This window comes from Megalops cyprinoides, chromosome 4 (assembly GCF_013368585.1).
Source record: "Megalops cyprinoides isolate fMegCyp1 chromosome 4, fMegCyp1.pri, whole genome shotgun sequence".
Taxonomy (NCBI): Eukaryota; Metazoa; Chordata; class Actinopteri; order Elopiformes; family Megalopidae; genus Megalops; species Megalops cyprinoides.
Window position 1 is genome coordinate 12254436 of NC_050586.1, and position 20819 is coordinate 12275254.

At 45.8% G+C, this 20819-nt stretch overlaps 1 protein-coding gene across 1 annotated transcript in view; it reads right to left on the reverse strand.

Moving 5' to 3' along the window:
- tcf7l1b (transcription factor 7 like 1b) overlaps positions 1-20819 on the reverse strand; it is a 45524-nt gene that overhangs the window by 3702 nt on the left and 21003 nt on the right. The window contains exons 4-7 of the mRNA XM_036526802.1: positions 12380-12463; positions 2265-2400; positions 1961-2063; positions 1309-1392 (exon numbers count right to left, since the gene is read on the reverse strand). Coding sequence (XP_036382695.1) covers positions 1309-1392; positions 1961-2063; positions 2265-2400; positions 12380-12463 — 407 coding nt within the window. The remainder of the gene's footprint in view (positions 1-1308; positions 1393-1960; positions 2064-2264; positions 2401-12379; positions 12464-20819) is intronic.

The following is a 20819-nucleotide window of genomic DNA, read 5'->3' on the forward strand; positions in this document are numbered from 1 at the left end:
CAGAATGGGAACAAGAACCAACAACAACAGCAAAAAAAAAAAAAAAACGAATATAATCACTCTTGCGACTGAGTTTCAAGAGGGAAAGAAACATGCAAAGAGGTGCAATTATGATCAATTAGAGCTTTTAAAATGATTTGTTTTGAAGCCGGGAACGGGCTGACAGGGCTCTTCTAGCTCCGCTGGGAGACGAGAGAGGCAGCTCTCTCCTTTCCTCCCGAGTTTAAAAAGGGAGAAAAGAGTCACTCCGCTCCCCCAATTCCCTTTCCTTCCGACTTTCTTCTTTGAACACAATGGAATTAATATTGGGGATGCGCTGAGCGGGGGAAACGCACTGGAGCTCGGCGCTGGTGCGTCGGGTTTCAGCCGCACGGGATTTCGGATCAGAGGACTTCTGAAGGAAGTGCGTCAACATCAAGGGGGACAAAAACCTGCGATGTGCCGGCCACGGGTCACGAACGGTGGTGCTGGAGCGCAGAGACGCGCTTGCAGCGCCGTTGCCCGCGCGCGTTGAATAGTTAAAAGCTCACGATTGGCTGCCCGAGCACTTGCGTTAATATTTCATCATATACATGCACCGGAAGGCTCGGTACACACTTTTAAATTGCGCGATTCTTTTTCATTTTCGACGGTGCTGCAAGAAAGCTCAATTAGATGGGAGGCGTCGGTTTAGATGAGGTTCGATTCCCCCTGATCGATGGCGCGAGTCTTTCATCTACGCGTGTGTAGCGAAGCAGCCGAGCGCTCAGGCCCAATCACAGAGGGAAGATTTTCCACACCTTTAATCCAACACTGTACCGTTTACTCAGACAGCGCATAGCGAGCAGTCTTAGGGGTTACTCCAGAACGTGCAAAGCCACTTCAGAATACTGATGGTCTCCCTCCGTGCTCTTTGGACATGGACGAGGTCCTCTTTGTATTCATGCCAAAGCCTGTTCTCTTGCCGAACATGCTCAGAGATAGAGGCCCTGTCACTGAGAGCAGTGCACTTTAAAACTCAAAATGTTTTCAACCCTCTCCCATGCTAGCCATTCAAACCAACTACCCCATCGCTAAACAGATTTTGCATATGATGGCTGTGGTTTGACGTATGTGTGTGTAATCTTATTTAAGGTCATCTAAACAAGAGCCAAAACTATAAGATATGTGACGAATAGATTGACATTGGACGTGCTGTTTGCATGACCCTTTGCAGTACCCTTCCAGACTGTAGCATGTAGGAGCTCTTTCTCTCCCAGAGGAAATGCACACAGGAACAGTCTTCTTTTTGGGGAGTACTGACAGAAGATGTAGGGGGGGGGGGCTCACCTGGACATGGAGGCATTCATAGCGAGCGCAGGGTAGGGGTGTCTGAACCCCCCGGGCGGGATGGAGTACATGTGCTGGCCCTGCCTGGGAGAGGAGGCTCCAGTGAGAACCGTATCATAAACACATTAGACACGTATTACGCCAGCGCTGATCGACCTCTCATCAACTGCAATCTTGTGCTCGCAGAACAGCGCCGTTGCAATCGATTCTGAGATCCGTGGCGAAACACATAACGCTCATTTTCGTGGATAATAATTCTTTTTTTATTATTAGTTGCAAACTGAGGATTCAGAGTTCACCATCGAATATTTCTGAGCAGTGCATACTTCAAGAGTTCTGTGTATTTGATGATAAAGAATGTGTGCGTGGAGACTCTCACATGGCAGTGAACATTCATATGCTATTGATTAACTTACACCTTCCAACGATTTCAAATGCACAGAGGCAGAGAGAGGATGTACTGTTAACCAAAAAAAAAAAAAAAAACAAAAGAAAGAGGCAAAGAAGGTTCTTCCTTCCACACGAGGGCCCTCATGGTGCACCCAGGGGCAAAAGCCAACTCAGCAGGGCCTAAAGTCCCACCCCAGACTTTGGCAATCAAATCACATCATCACATCAAGCTCGATTCACTACACGCAAAGCCAAGACTTACTGAGGAACCAGCCAGCCCAGGGGATGAGGGATTTGTCCCACGGCCCCAGGTGACAGCGGGTAGTAGGGTGAGAGCTCTGAGGGGTGGGGCGTTCGCGGGATGCCTGGAGGGAACAGGAGGAGGACATTACATTACATTCATTTGGCAGAGGCTCTTATCCAGAGCGACACCCAACACAATAGGACATATGTGTATCCATTCAAGACGAACAAGCAAGTGTCAGGCTAACGACACTCCTACATTCAGAGTGGGGAAGAGCAAGGACTGCCTGAGAGTGGGCAAGGCGGGGAGGGAGAACACGCACCTGTCTTTGGGTCGAGGATCTCCGGTGAGAGGTGCGAGGGTGGGGTCCCGGGAGAGAAGTGCTCATTGCTGTAGGTGATGAGTGGCGTCAGCGGGTGGACGTGGTGGGCATGCTGCACCACCGGGACCTTGTTGGACTGCGGGAGAAGGGAGAGCAGCAGTTGAGAGGCCGGGCCATTTAAAAAAAGCAGTGTGCAGGGATCAAGATTCTACACTGTCACAGAATCTCTACGCTGAGGACAGGGGGTGGCCCATTTACGATCACCCTGTCCCTTTCACACTCACAAAGAATGACGTTTAAGCAGCGCTGCTCCAAAACCAAATGATGTGGGTGCGATAAAACAATCTTTTCCAAGTTTTCCATGACACATGCGCCCCCCCCTCCCTCCCCGCTTAGGAATAAACACCAGTTGCACAGTTGGCAGAGGCCATCGAGAGAGAATGGGTTTGCGGACACGCCCAAAGCTCGGCCAGCCTGCCAACGGGTCCTGTGAGCTGTTCGGAGCGGAGCCCCCGGGAACCTCAGTCCTCCGTTTCCACCAAAGCGCACCTAAATGGAAGTGAGGGCGCACTGCGCGAGACGCCATGGCAGCACTTATCTCTGGTAAACAACATACGGTCGTGCGTGTGATGGGCCTTATGATGCAATCTGGACAGCCACCAAGGAACATCGAAAAGGCTGCAGGAGTTTGCCAAGACCATTGCTGCCCATTACTGGAGGAGAGAACTGTTTGTACTGCTCAAAGGACAAAACAACAAGGCCTCAGAGCTGAGAGTCAGAGTAAAACAAACCGGGAGGGGGGCAAGACCCCTCTACCAAAGACTGCTCTACTTCATTAGAGCACTCAATGCTGTACCATTCTTGGAGAGCTATTATATCTCTTCGTCCCTACGTTGGGAGATTCTAATAAGGGAGCCACTGTACTTACAGTGTGTTGTACATTGTACTCTCTGTTCAAGGACATGCTACACAGGATGGCAGACGGAGCCTTCTCAGTTAGCAAAGATGCAGCCACACAGCTGGGACACACCTGTCCAGCGCTGGAGGGGTTAAAGCGGTCTTGTTTTCCTGGAGCGGCCGCAATGTTATTTCAGCTATTTTAACAGTGGTCAGGAGTGCCAGAAGTGCGCCTTCACCCAAACTCTGGCTCGAGTGCCGCTCGCAGACCTGCCCGGGATGATGATAGTAATAATAACCAGCGTCTCTCCTTTCATTAGCCAGTGTTCAGCGCTGCACTTATTTCCCCTGGCTGCCTGGCTGAATGGGCCGCTTGTTGGCCCGGGTCGTCACATGGGAGGGCCAGGGGAGAATGGAGTCTTGTTCCTCCAGCACAACCTCCCTCCCTCCCCCCTCCACCCCACCCCTCTTCTTCCCAGGCAGTGCGTTCGACCTCTCCTCTAACCACCGTGCTTTGCGAAGGAACAAGGTTTGTATTGAGCCATCCCGGGCAGTCATTCCATGCTGCCTAAATTGTTCCAAATCTCTGGCATGCGTCTACCCTCTGCTGCCGCTGCATCGCCACCCCTCTCCTCCACCCCTGTCCCCCCCACCCCCCCCACACTTTGCCTTTTTTTATCTCATGCAAACTTGATTTCGCTTTTATGAAAGCCTGTTTGCTTTCAATAATGACTTTAATAATCACGATGAAAATATTCATTGGCAGCTGCTCCATGAGGCTCAGCGAACTGAGGGAAACAGAAGAGTACCAGAGGAGTCGTTCTCACAAAGACCCTATTGCAGGAAGAGGGAAAAAAAAAAAAACGTGCCCCTGGTTTCCTGCGGGGGTTAAAACATAAGAGCCTTTGTGCCGTCGGGGTTCAGCTCTTCACCACGGCCTTGTGGAGGTAAAGAATATTCAGTGCATTATGGATGCTGCAGCAATCCCATTTCAGACCCTCAAACCTGGGTGCCAAGGCATTTTGGGCAGCACTTCAGTAGGAATTGGAGATTGAAGTCGTCAATAATTAATAACTTGGAATACACTGTTCGCGTGTTAACACCGATCTGATGTCGAAGTTTGATAACAAATTTTGGCACGGCGAGCAGAATTTCAACCAGCCTTTCAAAAAAAAAAAAAAAAAAACAATTCATGCAAGTCAAACAATGTCCAGAGTCAATTTATAGAAGAATAAACACAGGACTGCTTTGACCCACTACTTACCACTTCTTACAGCTTGGGGTTTCAAACCGTTTAAAATGTCTTACAATGGATAAAAAAGCCTTGTATCCCACATTTGGAGGTCACCTTTGTTTACAGAAGTGATCATTGCACAGAAAGGGGGGGTGGGGGGGGGGGGGGGGCAGAGAGAGAGAGAGAGAGAGAGAGAGAGAAAGAGAGACTGTGATAACTCGCACTTTTTTTTTTTGTTGACTGGTCACCTCATCTGCCCGTGCAGACCACTGGAGCATGAACAAACAATGTGGCGAGTGCGGCGTTCCTCCCGCTCAGACAATCCCGGGGCCAGCGCCGCGGCTGCCAGGACACAGCACAGTGTCAACACTCCTCATTTAGTAAGTCTGCGTGCTGACACTTACACCCGCGCCTGCAGACGGCGCCTTCCAGCCCAGTCCTGGCGACCAGGGCATGTCGGGCAGCAGAGCACCAGGCCTGTTACTGCGTGTGAGCTAAGTGAGCCATGTAGCGGAGGGAGATTACGGCCAGGGCCCAGCAGTCCTCTTCGCAGGGTTCCTCCATGACCAGAGAGAAAGCCGTCTGTGTACATTGATGGAGCAGGATATCAAAACTAATCCGAGATTCTTTCCCTTTTTTCCACCTCTAAATTTGCCATCTCCGATCGTCCATTAGGCTCATCTCGCTGTGACATCCTGTGATACCTCTGATACAAATGCACAGTAACCACAACTGTTTTTTCAAACTTCAAAGTCCCATCGTGCACCAGGAGAACAGATTCTGAGCAGAAGATAGGTGCAGCTCTCTGACTATGAATTGCAGGGTGCAGTTTTGCATTAAAGATCCTTAGCTGATATAATCCACCCTACCCTGGTGGACCAAAGCCAAGCCTGCAAATTCTTGGTCAGTGTCTGCAAATGACAAAGCTGAAACTCGAACCTGCCTATGCTTAGAACAAGTGCCTTAGCTGACTGATCCACTCAGAGGCCCCAGGGAAACTACTCTTAACATATACGATTACTGTTTATCAAAGAAATGTAGTGAGCAGATAGACCTTCTGGTGACTCAATAATTCATTGCATTCTTTTGAATACATCTGATAAGGAGTTCAAAGAATGCACCTATTCATAATTTGATACCATTGCTGCAATGAGCTGAGACACTGCACTGCTGGCACATCAAAGAAAACATGCCATTGTGTCATTTATGAAGGTGAATAGTAGTAAGCAGGATTAAAATAAAGTTTGCTCTCTTAACATCTGAAGCTTCGCGGTGAGACAGGACTGAAGCCCACAATCAAGACTTTGCTTGGAAGACCGGAGCATGATGGAGAATGACTTCATACAGAACTGCAAATTTGCAGAAACTTGTGGGCCACTGCTTTTCCAGACCTCAACCTTCAAAACCACTAAACTACCGAAATCAAGGAGACCTGTGTAAAGCCCTGTGAAATTAAAACAAGACCTTCTGCTTAATGGGCCAACAAGGGCTACTCCTAACTGACTCACGCTCTGTGACATTTGCCAGTGAGGCCTTGTTCTAGTGGTTTCATGTAGCAGGCTGAAACAGAAGTCTGTGGATAATGCACAGCATCATCTCTGAAAGTTACTCCTCACACACTGCCTGTTCCAGTGCATTTCATACTGATGTTCAACCGCACCCAACATTTTTTTTTATTCTGATTTAACAAGATAACCGACAGGTACTTCATGGTTTCATTATTCATAGGTGCAGTTCACACAGGGCTTCTAAAGAAACTGCATGTTGCAAGACTTGTCTCTTGGAAATAAAGGAAATGCAACACACTCCGAAGGGGCTTGGATCTGGACAATGTGTATTGCAAAACAGAAACAATGTTCTTAAGGAGTGTAAGGAGGCCAAAAAGCTGGACCACATTCTGCCGCAACTCAAAAATGTCCCACGGTTGGCATGTCCATGTGTCCCAGAAGGCCTGAGCAATGTTATGCGAAAGTGGACAAGGTTACAGGAAGATGAAAAATAACAAAAACCTGCTAAGCCAGCATGTACACAAGGTGCCCATCTGTTGAGCCATTCTACCTGACGGAGGCAGAGGTGCCAGTACAACACCAGGCCGTTAAACTTGGAACGCAGCTAAGAAAAGCATGGTCCTTGGCAAGTGCGAGTGGAGGAGTGGATTTCATTCAAGCAAACATGTTTTTGGATTCTCCACATCTGAGTTGAATTACTACACAAACAGCCTATGGGTAAGAGAGCTTAGAACAAACTGAATAACCCTCAGAGCTTTGTGTGTGCTTTTCTGCTACATGATCACTTCTGGGTGGGAGGTGAAGAGTGCCTTTCTAAACTCCAGGAAAGAGGGGTGAAAAGAATGCGTGGCATGCCGGAGAAACCCGAGCCTTGTTTGTCAACCCCAACAGGAAGTGGACGTGAAAGAAGGCCAAGCATGTCGCTCACATTTAGGCCCTTTGTCCCACAGATTCATTGGCCATTCATAATGAAGAGGTGATTCTCAGTGTCCCCCGTCACCCCGCCCCCTTTCTATAGGTCATTGTCAATGGGATCGCAGAAAAGAGATAGGGGGGAAACAACACAATGTCCTGTTTCCACGCTGCTGACAAGGAATTTTTTAAAATCTTATTTGTAAAATGAAACCGGGAACACACCTCTTTCCACAATGTCAAGAATCAGAGACAAGATCATAATGATTCCTCAAGCACTTCTTTTTTTCCAAAACCCAAGCAAGGAGGAACGTGCCAAAGTCGTATTGCGTTACAGGGCAGTAAAACTGAGAACTTTGAAAAACTCTGCCAACTCGTCTTCCAAATCCAGAGTCACATTCAGTAAAGTGCCCGTGGAACTGTCATCAGTTAAAGCATGTGGAATGTCCAAGTGTTAAAGCAGGGAGACCGCAAAAGTCCTTGTATAATGAGGTGCCAGAGCACTGTAGTACACATTATGGGGATTATTATTATTATTTTAAGAGACAGATGAAGAAACTCATCTCCTAGTCCTCGTTAAATCCGCTGTGACCCCTAGACTAAAATTTCCCATTATTCGTCAGCTTTTATACACACATTTGTTTCCCCGTGCACTGCGCCCACCTTATTTAGCAGTCACAAGGGGTAGACGGGGCCTGCAGTTCCAAGCCCAGCAATTTTGTGAGAGTGAGGAAAAAGGGAGGGGGGCAGACAGACAGAGAGAAGTGCAGGAGGTGCAGTGGGTCCAATACTTCCTGCCCTGTAAAATCCCTTGTTTCGACAGCGCTCAGCTAAGACTGCGGAGCTCTGAACCCCACCGCGTATCAATATGCTGTCTGTGCTTCTCGAGGCCTTTGATTTCCTGAAGAGCTCTGCCGGTTCGATGCGTGATGCAACGCGGCCAGCTCCCGGAGGAATTTCAGTCAAAGGTCCTCTCACAAAAACTGTGGGAAGAAAGCCTGCTGCTAACATACTCCCACATAGACCTGTGCTATGCAGCCAGGCACATTAATCTGTAATGGACACTAAATGATGAGCCATCTTTGGAATGTCAACGACACTTTGTTCATCTTTAGGACCCCATAAAGTCAAACCGTTTAACCGGCAATTTGGTGACATCCGTAATTTCATAATTCAATTTATAGGGATGACTTATAAGTCTGCTGGCAGAAGGAGCAAGTTCCTTGTTTAACTGATAAAACTGGGACGTAAAGTGCGCCATTGAAACCGGGAAGGAGAAATTCCTTCAGGCTTTGTCAAATGGGGATTCAGCACTGACTAGGTCAACACACCTCAGAGACAAGTTCAACTGGATCAATTTGGGGCAATAATCAGATCTATACTCGGGCCACAGAGCAGACATGCACGCCTTTCTTCCACACGATATTCAGGAAATTCTCCATCTTATAAGGTAATGGGCAGTTTGCATGCTCCTTTTGCAGACAGACATGTGAAAAAGCCCAGGATCCAGTCTCTCATACCAACCGAGGCGTGTCAAACCCCAGCCCTGCAGAGGTCACCCATTTTACAGCAGTCTTTCACTTCTGTCGCCCTCCTAAGAACCCGCAAACAACCGCCGTGTGGCGGAGGCCGAGCCGCTCCGGACAGGCCCAAACTGCTGACACCCACAGAACAGAAAAACAAACCAAACAAAAGAGGCAGCGGTCTTGGGAGGACCGCAGATCGGGCCTGCCTTGGCTAAACACAACAGAGCTGTCTCTGAACAAAGAGCGGGCGTACAGAGGAAGCGGAGTGAGCACCAAACAACAGCACGGCTCCCATATCCGTCCCCAGCCCCCCTTGGGCCGACCAAACGAAGCGAGGTGTGACTGTAAGTAACACACAAAGGACAGGGGCCCGCACGACGCCGCCTTCTTCAGTCACAGCCCAGAAAGAATAAACGCAGGTAGCGAGGCGACGAGGAGCAATAACGATCGCCAATGGGTTCCCTTTCCAGAAGATTCCATGGAAAATTCCTTCATTTCACCTGAAGTGTTTTTTTTTTCTTTAGAGCAATTTGCTTTTCAAGGAGGAAAATTACAGAAAGTCTTCAAAGTAAAAGTTTAAAATGAGTTAGGTAAAGTTAAAACCTAAAAAAAAAGGTTACCACCGTGTTTGTAAAGTAAACCGTATGAGGCAGGCTGATGTCAGTGGTGTGTTGACTTCAAAAACAAAAAGTCCACATTCTAAAAAATACATTCATTAGAACAGAAGTGACAAGAAAAAAAAGGGAGTGTTTCATCCCAAGGCCTTCGTCAGCCCAAATACAAGCTCAGCAGATTTTTAAAGGACTTAAATGAAGTTAAATGCAGTGAAATAAATGTATTAGTATAGACCGACCATTTTAAAATACCAGAAATGCATTTTATACACCAGAAAAACTAAGCATTGGAGCATTCACGGGTTTAAAAAAAACTGACAATGTTACAATTTTATGGCTCCTGTCCACACAGAAATGAGCTACTTGTGAAACATTTTCTATAAATTATTTAGAGAATATCTGTGCAGATGTGCTCATGGGGCTACTGAGATTCCAGGTATGGATTTAATATCCTAGGAAACACTGCTGAATATAAAATGTTGTACTTGTCTCACTCGCTGGAATCTTATGCTTCTCTGCATTCCAGTCTTTGCTCCGTCTCAACTGATAAGAGGCACATTAAGTTCACTAAACAAGGGTCTTGGCAATAATACGTCTAGAATGATCCATCCCAGATTATGTATTTTGAGCAAGAGAAATTGTCAAATAGTTTCTTTGATACAAATAATACATTTACCAGAATCCCTTTTTTATCATCTTTATAACCCCTCTATCTATCTGAAATTGGGGCTCATACACAGCCTGGAATTAAAGACCGCAAAAAGCAGTCGATAGAGAAAAGAAGGAACAACTCGGTGAATCTCGATGACCAGAACCACAGAGGGAGCCCGGAGCCCCAGTCGGAGCATGGCAGTGCTTGGTGATCAGCCTCAATTAGTCGTGTCTGAAGATTCTATTAGCGTGGAGCAGATGCGTCGGAGCGTTTGAAGATCCAGACTGCGGCGGCCCGGCAAGTCCAACACGGGCGCTGCTGATGGACTGACAAGGCTGAGTCTCCCACAATGCATCACCTGCCCCCGCGCTGCCTTTGATGTATTATTCATGGTGAGGCAGCACTCTGAACGCAGGGCTTAGATGGGGGTGGCAGGGGGGGCACTGACAGGCTCGAGCTCCTTCCCTTCTCCCCAGCCCCCCCCCAACACCCCCATACCACCCAAAGCAATGCCAACAGAATGCTAAACAAACCTGTCTCCTGAATAATTGAGCGCCTCGGACTGAGCTGGCTCACCCAATTAGCATACAGGCCTTATGGACCCAATCTGCACAGTGACAGGACAGACTTCCATAGGCCTTTCATATCCATAGTGTTTTTCTCTGCCTTTTTTTTTTTAAACTCCACAGCCTCTGTTTCCATTTCCACAAACAGAGACAGGAAGACAGGAAGAGTGGGGCACCCCAGCATAATAATGACAGATTGTTGTCTGCCGACTTCATGAGGGCCCCTTGATGTTAAAAAAAAAATCTGATGATGAACCATGAAATGGTCACTCAGCTTCTTGGAGAGCTACTTATAAGTCTGGTCGAGCAACTGGTTACTGAAAAATCTACCACTGCTAGCCAAAACCAAGTAAAGCGCTATTCCAAATGGAAATAAACAAAGCACACTACACGTCAGTAATGTTGGAGATGAAGTATATGGGTGAAAATATGGTGACAAAAAGTAAATCTGTAAGTGTGTTCATGTGTTTACGTCTCTGTATGTGTGTCTCCATGGAGAGAAGGTACATGATCAATGTCCAATAAAAACTGCCCGCATGCAAACCTTCATAAATATTCAGTACTCTAAGACCCTACAAAGGTAATCCAAAAATATTGCCCGAATGCATAAAACTATTCTAAATATCCCAGGTCGTTTCCCTGTGGCCCCCTCCCATTGGGTCCCTCCCTGCCTTTATCTGGCCCCGAGCAGTAATCCCCGCACCCCAGCGCGCCCCCACCCGCTCCCCCTGCTCTCATTAGTGCCGTGCTGCGACTCAGTGGGCCGGGGGGGGGACCCACCTGGTCCCCCGGAGCTCCCCCACACTCCGCACACGGGGCTAATGGAGAAATCAGACAGCCCCGTTCAGAGGGGAAGGCTGAGGGAGAGAGAGAGAGAGAGAGAGTGAATGGGGCTGGAGTTACCCCCACACAAGGAGGAGGTATCTCACACAAAAACGCGGTACCCCTGCTCTCTCTCGGCTGAGAGCACCAGACATGCGCACTTCTGCACTACCGCGCCCCCGCGCCCGTGAACTTAGGCTGTACGCCTCCTGCCCCTATCCGAAATGGCTGGCCCTTAAACGCTATCTGCTGGGAAACGGAAGCTGCAGCAAATGCAAAGAGATGTCCCGAACATTCACATCAAGTCCTCAATACCCCATTCATTTTCTCCTAATTGAATTGCCATTACCCCTCCGCTTATTCCAATTTTTCGCTGTCCCATAATGTGGGTGCATGCATTTCATAATGTTATATATTAAGTAAATAAAATAAAAATCCATCCTCCGGGCCAAACTGCGGCACAGCGAGGCCTTGTGTCCCGAGGACAAACGTGTGGTGTGCGGAGGGGGTCACCGCGGGGTCAGCACTTATTGTAATAAAATAGCTTTAATTGGATTCCAATTGAGACTGAAGTGACCTACAGAGCAGCTAAGGAATCCCTTGGGCAAGTAGTCCCCAACTGAAATCAGCCTCCCTTGACTACAGTCAATGATCACTTTGTCAGCTGAATCATTGTGTTCATGAGACCAGGACAAACACTCCCTCGCTCCACAAAATGCATCCCCAAGGCAGACAAGTGGCCGTTTGGGGCAGCCCGTCCTATGGATCTCTTGCTGTGGTGTCTGGCCGGGGTCACAGAGGTCAAGAGTCAGGTCACGGCGGTTATTAACGCACTGACAAGTGACAAGTGCGAGCCCTCACTTGGTGTCCAAACCGAAAATCACTTCTCTCTCAGCGCAGATTTAATCAGCATGTGACGTAGATCTCATGGTTAACTTCCTTTTCCCGTCTGTAGGAATCAAGAACTGATTTGCTCTTTTACCTACAACACACATATCACAGGTTTAACCAACCTCACCCGTTCTGGTTCATGGAAAAAAAATTCTACAGCAAAAATGCCAGACACCGTTTTGTCACAGGGCTGTTGATAAAACAAATAAACCACGTATGTGTGTGCAGAATGCATACAGAGGCATCCACTACCAAGGGCTGTCATTTATGAACAAGAAATACATGTGTTGAGCCAGATAAAAAGAGAAAACAAAGAGACTACAAAGAGCAGAGACAGATTTACAGCAAACCCTATTTTTCCATGCCTATGAATCTCCCACACAGACTAGTTTCTTCTAGCTTGATTAGCTGGATAACTGGATAGCTTGACAGCCGATGATGTCTGTGAGGACAAGATGGGACACGGACCCAGCAGTATAGGCGGCGTACTCACTAGGTGTCCCGGGGTGGGTGATCTGGAGTCTTTCAGGCCGGCTGTTCCCGGAACATCGAGGAGTGGCCATTTCATCTGCAGGTACTGTGGGGGTGAGGAATGGGTGGAATGAGAGACCAGGACACCATGAGCAACGGCAACAGACGCAACACTCAGCCAGCAGTGACTGGGATCATATAAAACAACCATACAGGAAACATGACGATGAGCTCTGTAAACACAGCATATTTCAGTGCTTCTTTAAAAAAAAAAAATAAAATAAATAAAACACTGCACTCTTTGTGGACCTAACAACCTTTAAGTCTTACACTGCAGTGTACACTACAGTGTCAATCAAAAAATAGTTACACAGTTGTACTGTGTGCACACAGTTTGATAAGCAAATTAATAAGAAACCATTAAAGTGAAACTATTTTGTGATTCAGATCATACATAGTACAAACTATTTGCCATTGTGAATAAAAGCTGCATGGAATAGCTGAAATATAACTGTGTAGAAAGTGTAATTAATATTTGGAGGATTATATTTAGGCAGTGGCTACCACCATCACTTCAACTAATTCGTCATGTGATAGCCTCTGATGTCAAGAGGTGATACTAAGCAAACAAGCTTGAGGAGAGATTGTAACAGATGCTTTGGGTGTCAACCCTGTCCATTGTAGAACTTCCCCCACCTACCAGTTCACATTGCAGAGATGTACAGAGAGACAAAAAGCACTCATTTTGTAAAAACAGGCTCATCCACTTAATGTAGATTAGCATGGCAGACATTTAAAGCAAATGACACCACTAGAAGAACTATGCATCTGCAGCAGACATGCCGAGTTAGTGGTGATGAACCGTCAGCTCAAGTAAAAATCACAGGTGTCCCTACTTCTTGTTCCAGGCTAAATCCTGCTCTGTGTTCAAACCTCAGTGGGTCACCCAGTCACTCATCTCAAATAAATAACTCTTCACACTCAGGGAGTCACTAAAATGCATGGAGAGTCAATTCCCCAAAATACGATTTTTCTATTACCGTAGAAGAGAAAGTCATTAACATGAGCCTGAAAGTCAGCGGAGAGCCGTAACTCTGACAGCCCCTCTCTGCCACCTGTGCATCGAGCGTGTGCTGGGGGAGTGGGACAGGGGTTCAGACGTGGGAAGGGGTGGGGTGTGAAAGGCGCACACCGGTGGGGGACTGTGAAATCGGGGTTTGTCGGGGAATGTGGCGCTGCGAGAGTCCAGCTGTGGGCGCCCATCTAGGGACAGCTGGGAGGAAGTCCCATCAAGCTGTGGGAGAATGGGAAGGCAGGGGGGGTTGGGGTGAAAGGGGTATGAGGGAGGGTACTCATCTAACCCAACGGCACCCTGGTGAATTGCATTGGCCTTTTGACCCAAACCAAACTAAATGTTCTCTCGTTCCTTTTTTCCCCCCTTACTGTAGATGTTATCAACAGACATTTCATGGGTGTGTGTTTGAGTAATTTTTCTTTTTCTTTTTAAACATGTCCGTACTGCACAGTTTTTGAGTGTTAGGTCATTATTCTCTTCACAGCGGGCACACTCAGGTCTGCTCTCCCAAGACTGGAGATCTTTTGCTGAGTGGCTAGTTTTTCTCTGAAACGCAACAATTTGTAAAATGGGCTTTTTCGTTTATCTTGACTCCCATTGGTGGCGCTCCGTAGCAGAGTTCAGCCATCTGGTATGTGTATCAGTTAAACACCAGATATATCAGATTTTCATGCGCATGGACATTTTCTTCTATAAAACCCAAGGATTTAAAATTAATTTAACAGCTTTTGTTCAGCCTCCCAAATCAAACATACCCATACATACACAAGTCTGTATCGTATGCAAGCCGAGTATGCAGGTCCTGGCGTCACGCCCCTTCCCATTGAAAAGCTTCCCATTCAAACAAGAACGGATGCATATGCATGACTGCAGAATGGGTGAAAGTCTTCAGTGCAATGACCAGCGCAGAGAATGCTGTTGCAGCACGGTTTGAGGGCGAAGCTGCCGATCAGGCTCGGCCCCAATGAGCTGGTGCCTCACAGTGTCAGTGAGTGAGCTGTTCCACTTGTAGAGGGTGGGCCTCATTAGGGAAACAGGCCTTCTCCCATCTCACTTTGCTGCTGCTCTGCCACTGACATCATTTCCTGTTTCCCCAACACCCGTGTTCTGCTGCTGAGCTGTTACAGTGGCCAGTTGCTCCCAACGCACACCACTTCCTGGGGGCCGTGGGGATTTCTGTTTTTGCACCTCAATTATAATTAAGCCATACTAGTGCAATTTCACCAAAACCCACTCATCCCCTCTACCACCAAACAAAAAAAATTTTGAAAAAACCAAACAAAATGTCCTTTCAGCATTTATTCCTGCATCAAAACCATTATTTACGCTTAATCCACAAAGAACAATGCATGTCCCATGGATTAATGTTTAGATTGTGCTAGATTACAAAACAGGTTTAACAAACTGAGGCCATTGTACATTTTTGTGGTTTGTTCCACAGAAACCTCAAGGGTTCCTCATGACTGCACACCAAAAAAAAGGTCAGGCTGAAGCAGAAAAATCCTCCAGCAAAAACAACCCAATTTTTCCTGAAGATGACAAAAAGTCTATCCACGTTCACAAAGGGTTAATAATGATTTGTACAGGGCTGCATTTTAAAGCTTCATTCATCACTGTGAGTTTGTTGTGAGGAAGGAAGTTTGGATGACTGCGGGTTAAAAATGGAAAAGACATTATAGTAGAGGGGAAAAACGAGAGAGAAAAAAACATTTTCAGGAATGAGTTTGTCGGAGCAGGCAGAGGGTATTGTTTCCTGACAGCTGGGGGGCCAACAGTCCACTGAAAGGGGGGCAAGACCCCTACGTCCCATCTACACAGGGGGAATTCTTGAAGCTTGCATCACTGCCCCCACTCATAATAGTCAGCTCAAGGTTGAATCAAGAGTTCGAACCACTGGGCCTGAGTCCATACAGCTGTCAGGAGGTCTTGCTCATTGCTAGTCCTCTATTGAAAGTGCCTTCCCCTGCTCTCACTATGCTACCAAGCAAATCCAGGTTTGTGTGTGGGGGGGAAAAACACAGCAGATTTCACTGTCTAATCTATGTCAATCATAAGAGTCCTTAGCGCTAAGGCCACTCTGCCCCCCCCCGCTCCCTGTCCCTAGTCTGACAGCTCCTGTCGCGATTTTAGCACATGGCCCCCAGCGCTTTGAGTCTCCTATTTTATAATTGGTGCCATGCTCCATGAAGAGCCTAGTTTAAAAAAAAAAAAAAAAAAACTCAGAAACAACACAATCAACCCCCATCATGTCCCACCATCCACTCCCACTCCCACTCCCCTCACACACACACACACACACACAGTCACAGTGGGAGAGCCAGTGGAGTGTGGGGGCCAGCGAGCTGCGTTTCAGGAGACACGGAAGGAGAGCAGCCAAAATAAACAGCCGGGGGTCTGGGGAGGGGGGCCACAGTGGAATCGCATGTGAAAATCATAATACTTGCAGCAGATGCTTTGCAATATGTTTTGCGGAGTTAAAAAAAAATACATATAACCCCCGAGTTATAGTTATAAACTGCAAGCCTTTTCATTCAAACACATAAAATATGTGGGGCCGAGATGGCCTCAATACATGCCCGTGGTTAAACAACGAAATCTAGCAGGAGAACTTGAAAAGTCCACTGGTGTAGAATTACGAGTGCAGCAACCTCTGCCCCCCTGTGGAGTTTGTTCAGACAACTAAGACACAGTGTTCTGAATTGCTTCCTACCATTTTCATGTCTGTTCTGACGCAAGTCACGACACATGATGAAAATACAATGGCCGACAAAATGCACTTCTTCCACTTAACTCTGAAAATTGAAAAGAAAATTGAAAAAGGGCTATCTTATATAATTTCCTTTAACTTCTTCTCTGTTAGCATACTATCTGTCTCAAGATGCCAAGTCTACCCAAATGAAGTGAGAGGACCATGCTGGCTTGTAGTAAGGATATGCTCTATTAAACTGTCTTCAAGCTGGCAAAAGGTACAAGTTTGTCCTAACGGCAAAGCCCTGGTCAGCAAAATCAATTTCCGAAACATTGAGGGAAGAAAAACATACATGATTCAAAATTCAAAAAAGTGCCCTGGGCCTGAGACAAAGCACTTCATAATGACCATGTTTGAAGTGTTTACTCTGACACGGATTGGAAACACCCTGACCAGCCCAAATCACCAATGAAGATTCATAGAAAAATATAATGAGATAAGGCTGTGCCGTAATGTTTTGCAGGTGCACACAATTTCATTTAAACAAATACAAAGTAGGCTGGCATAGATTTTGGGTGCTCAAAAAGAGCAGGCCTGATTTTTCTGTACTAAGGCAGACCTAATGGGCTCTACTCTGCTGTATGCCAGACAAGTTGCAAAGTAGGCAGCAAAGAAAGTGCAATCAAGTTTTTAAAACTATCTGATCTATTTTACCAGGCTCTAAAAGTCTTCCAGCGCTCCTCAGCCTCCAGATCTCATAATTAACATCAGTCGAATGTTCAATTAAAGCTGGGCACAAATGAAACAAAGGTGGCAGGGTCTCCACAAAATGCATTTTTTTTTTTCCAAAAGGCAGAAATGAAGCCCTTTGGTTTTTGAGTAGACAGAATACAGAATATGCTCTGGGGCATGCTCGTTGCCAGTGTTTGGTTCTAATTGTTTCATTTCTTTCATGGAGCAAAACGAAAACATGGCCAAGTGTCTTTGTCATCTCTGCAGTCTGTGGCGCCAGACTGCCAGCCAGCATCGGAGCATCTGAGAAAGGCAGATGTTGGGACATTTGCTGTCAAAGTAAGTCACTGGCGCAGCCAAAGGGACAGGGAATAAAGGAAACTTTTTAAACCAACTTTTTGTTTTTTTAACTTGTTTTAAAGAAATGCATTTCATTACGGCTCCTCTGTATCACAGTAAACAGAAACCAACACAGATACATGTCTCTCGTAACCAGGCCACGGGAGTATCTTCTGCAATAAGTACCTACTGTGTAAAAGAAGGAAGAGTTGCTGATCAATAAGAGGCACACAAGCAACTACTGCAACAGAAGCTCAAAATTCCCACCCATCCAATTCACTTCCCTCATGACAGCTACTACTACTACAAAAAAAACACCTATCCTTTTTTGGGAAGAGACCCTATTGGATCACAAACACCCCGGTGGAACATCCTTCCCCCAAACAGGTCTGGAGGAGTGCCTCCACAGGGTGGGCCCAGCAGATAACGTCAATCACTCGACATGCGGAGAAGCCCTCTCCATTATTTTCATTAGGGCCCCCTGCTAAAAACAAATGGGCCCACACAGTTTGGTGTAAGCCGAGGTGGTAATGATCCTCTCACCATATGAACAGTGGCCTCAGACAATGGGACTGGGAATTCTTACATGGAAGCCTCCCCATTGTTCAAATGCTTTATATTACCCATTTATGCAAGCCATTGACACCTCTCAGTGGGCTTTGTAGGAGATACAATTATCATCCTTTAGGCCAAAGGCAATTGCAGTTGGTGCTCCCTCCCTGCCTGGGAGTTTAAATTCAGACCCATTGTTTGTGTGCGTTGTGGGTAATTGCACACACAATTCTTAAGCAAACGATAGCCCTCATTGTGCTAATTAGTAATTAATTGGTGGGGAGAGGACCAGGAGGTTTTTCCTGGGTTTTTTTTCCCTGGTCTAGCAGGGTTGCATTCCTGCCACCATTAACAGAAATGGCTAAAACAGGAAAAAGATCTCTTTATCCTGTCTACAATTGTGTGGATTCCTTCTGCAGGAAATTGTAAGTGAAAACAACTCTCAGAACAGAGTTAAGTTGCCCTGGAAAAAACATTCACCCTTGCTGGTCATAAACATGCTCCGCGTTCCACGAGCGCTCTGAATTTATGTCAAAAAGCACCACCGATATTTATTTTCACATTATAATACATCACACATTACAGAGGATTACTAACACATTTATCATGAAAACAATTTCAGTCCTCAGGAACGGAGGGATGTGAAGTTCTTGGTGTCTTATTACAGCACAATTTAACAACCCCGTTGTGCACAATTACAAATTGCATATGAATAAAATGACTAAATTGTCTGTCAGATAAATCACCCGGAGCAGATCTCCAAAACAACCTCATTAAACACTCCACGGTTACTGTCATAATGTTTTGGTATCTTCTGACATCAATGCTAAGGCAGCGTCCAGCACATTTTACCTCCATATTTCTCCTATATCACATGAATCAACTCAACCACCATGTATAACCTCATACAAAACACCTAAAACTTCTCCTTTACAAGCAGTATGTACTCATCGGAAAGTAACATATTCAGTATGTTTAATGGTAATTTCAACCAACAGATCATGTAGTACCAGGTCTTTTGCAGCTAACACATGCCTCTGTTTTCATTTGCTCTGAAATCTCTGGCTGATCTGTCCTATTCCAGCAAGCCAACCCCGCTGCACTAGTGCTCCTAGCCGAGGCATAGGTATGTTTGGCTTGGCGAAACAACTTGTTTGCTGCATAGCTTGTCTAAAATTTTAATTAGAGTTTTACTTTGCTTCCAACACCCTGATCAGTGTCTGTATCAATGTTACTCAATTACAAATAAGATGTTATTTCAACAAAAGCCTTGCACTACAGCACCCATGTAAGTAATGGCTATTTAGTGTAAATATATACATTAAAAGTATATTAAAATAATGTGTGGCATCAGTGCAAATATTTGACTTCCACTTGAATTATCAAGAGCTACAAGGAATGTCAAACTGTTTTTTTGTGAACCAGACACATAGATCTTACTAATAAATAAGGGGGAAAAAAACATCTTGAGACATGTCCAGAGGCCTTGTAAATTGTATTTTTCTGCACTGCTGCCCGTTTTTAATGCCATGCCAGACATGGGCTGGGCCACACCATTAGGCTGGTTTTAAGCATGTTAAGTGCAATTTTTGTGCACTGAACACAATAGAAAACGGCACTGCGGCTACAGTCATGGGGCAGGGGAAAAAAAAAAAAATCAAATAAAGATGATTAACCTGGAGAGTACCCAAGTAAACTCTCCACGCGACCACAATCTGAGCTTATACACAGGTTACGCTGAGGGTTAAACACAAGCAGTCACGGCTCCTGCTATGACACTTACATCTTGCTAATGGCTACCACATTGTAAGTGTCCATTAGTACATAAGCGGGTGAAGTTAAGTGACTGCGACAGGGTTACCCCCTCAGCTTGCTGGGCTTCCATTGTGACCCAACTCCTCGCCCTGCTCTTTCATTCACAGCCTAGAGGAGGGGGAAAAAAACTGGGTCAAAGGTCAGCCATCCAGAGTGCGAGGGTTTCCATGGCAACATGGCCTATTTAGGCCAGGAACATAGGCCTCTTCACATGCTCTTGTACACAAAAGAGCTATTAGCGCAAAGAGGGAAAGAGAGGGGAGAGCGAGCCGCGTACAGGAGACTGTGTGAGGGAGGGCTAAAGAAGGCTGCTGAAAACCCCCTTTCCAAGGCTCTCAACCAATAGGTTACACGCTGCATAATTAAAACTCCATCTAAATCCTGTATCAGAACATTCATTAGTTCCACCAACCTCTCAGCGACCACTCCAGCAGATGTCTCACACGACAATTTGACCTGCAGTGATGTCACTGGCCCCACTGATCACAGGTTATCAGGAGACCGATCAATAAACTTTGTGAAGTCTACATAAAATTTGCCCACACACGTCACTACCAAGCAGCAGGCTATTGGAAAATGATACATTTTAGGCTCCACTCTTAAGTAAATATTATCGAAGATAATTGGATTCAACATCTCAAGAAAAATAAAGTCTTACAAAAAAAGCATTTTTACTGAAAATGACCCCGATGTTCAGTTTAATTTTGGCCATACTTCTTTACCAGTACACTTCTGTGGGAGAAAATAATTTCCAAGATGTTTATGACGAAAATCACATTGGACAAATAATTCCCATTCAAGGAGTGCAATGTGATTTTTTTTTTCTAAGCAGCCGATTCTCATATAGGCTAAACCTTTTTAATTCCATTCTGTATTAGATAATCTCAATGATTTTGGTCACTGTGAATGGTTTAGACTGTTACTAGTGCAACAAATTAATTTAAAAATGAAAAGGAGAAGGCAGTGGGAAGCTTTGATGTGTAAATGCAACTTAATTTTTATCTTAGGAATGCCTTATTTCATATTTCACATGAAATAGCAGCCTCTCACCTAATGCGCAACAATACACCAGTATTGCATGGCAACTACATTGGGAATATTCATCTTTATTTACTGCATACAAAATAAAGGAATGTTTGCTAATTGTGCGTTTAAAATTCACTTACAAATCTATTACCGTCAACCACCGAATGGTGTAATCACTTATAAATTATTTAAGTGATTTAAGTCATATAACACTGATATAGCGTCAACCTTCAA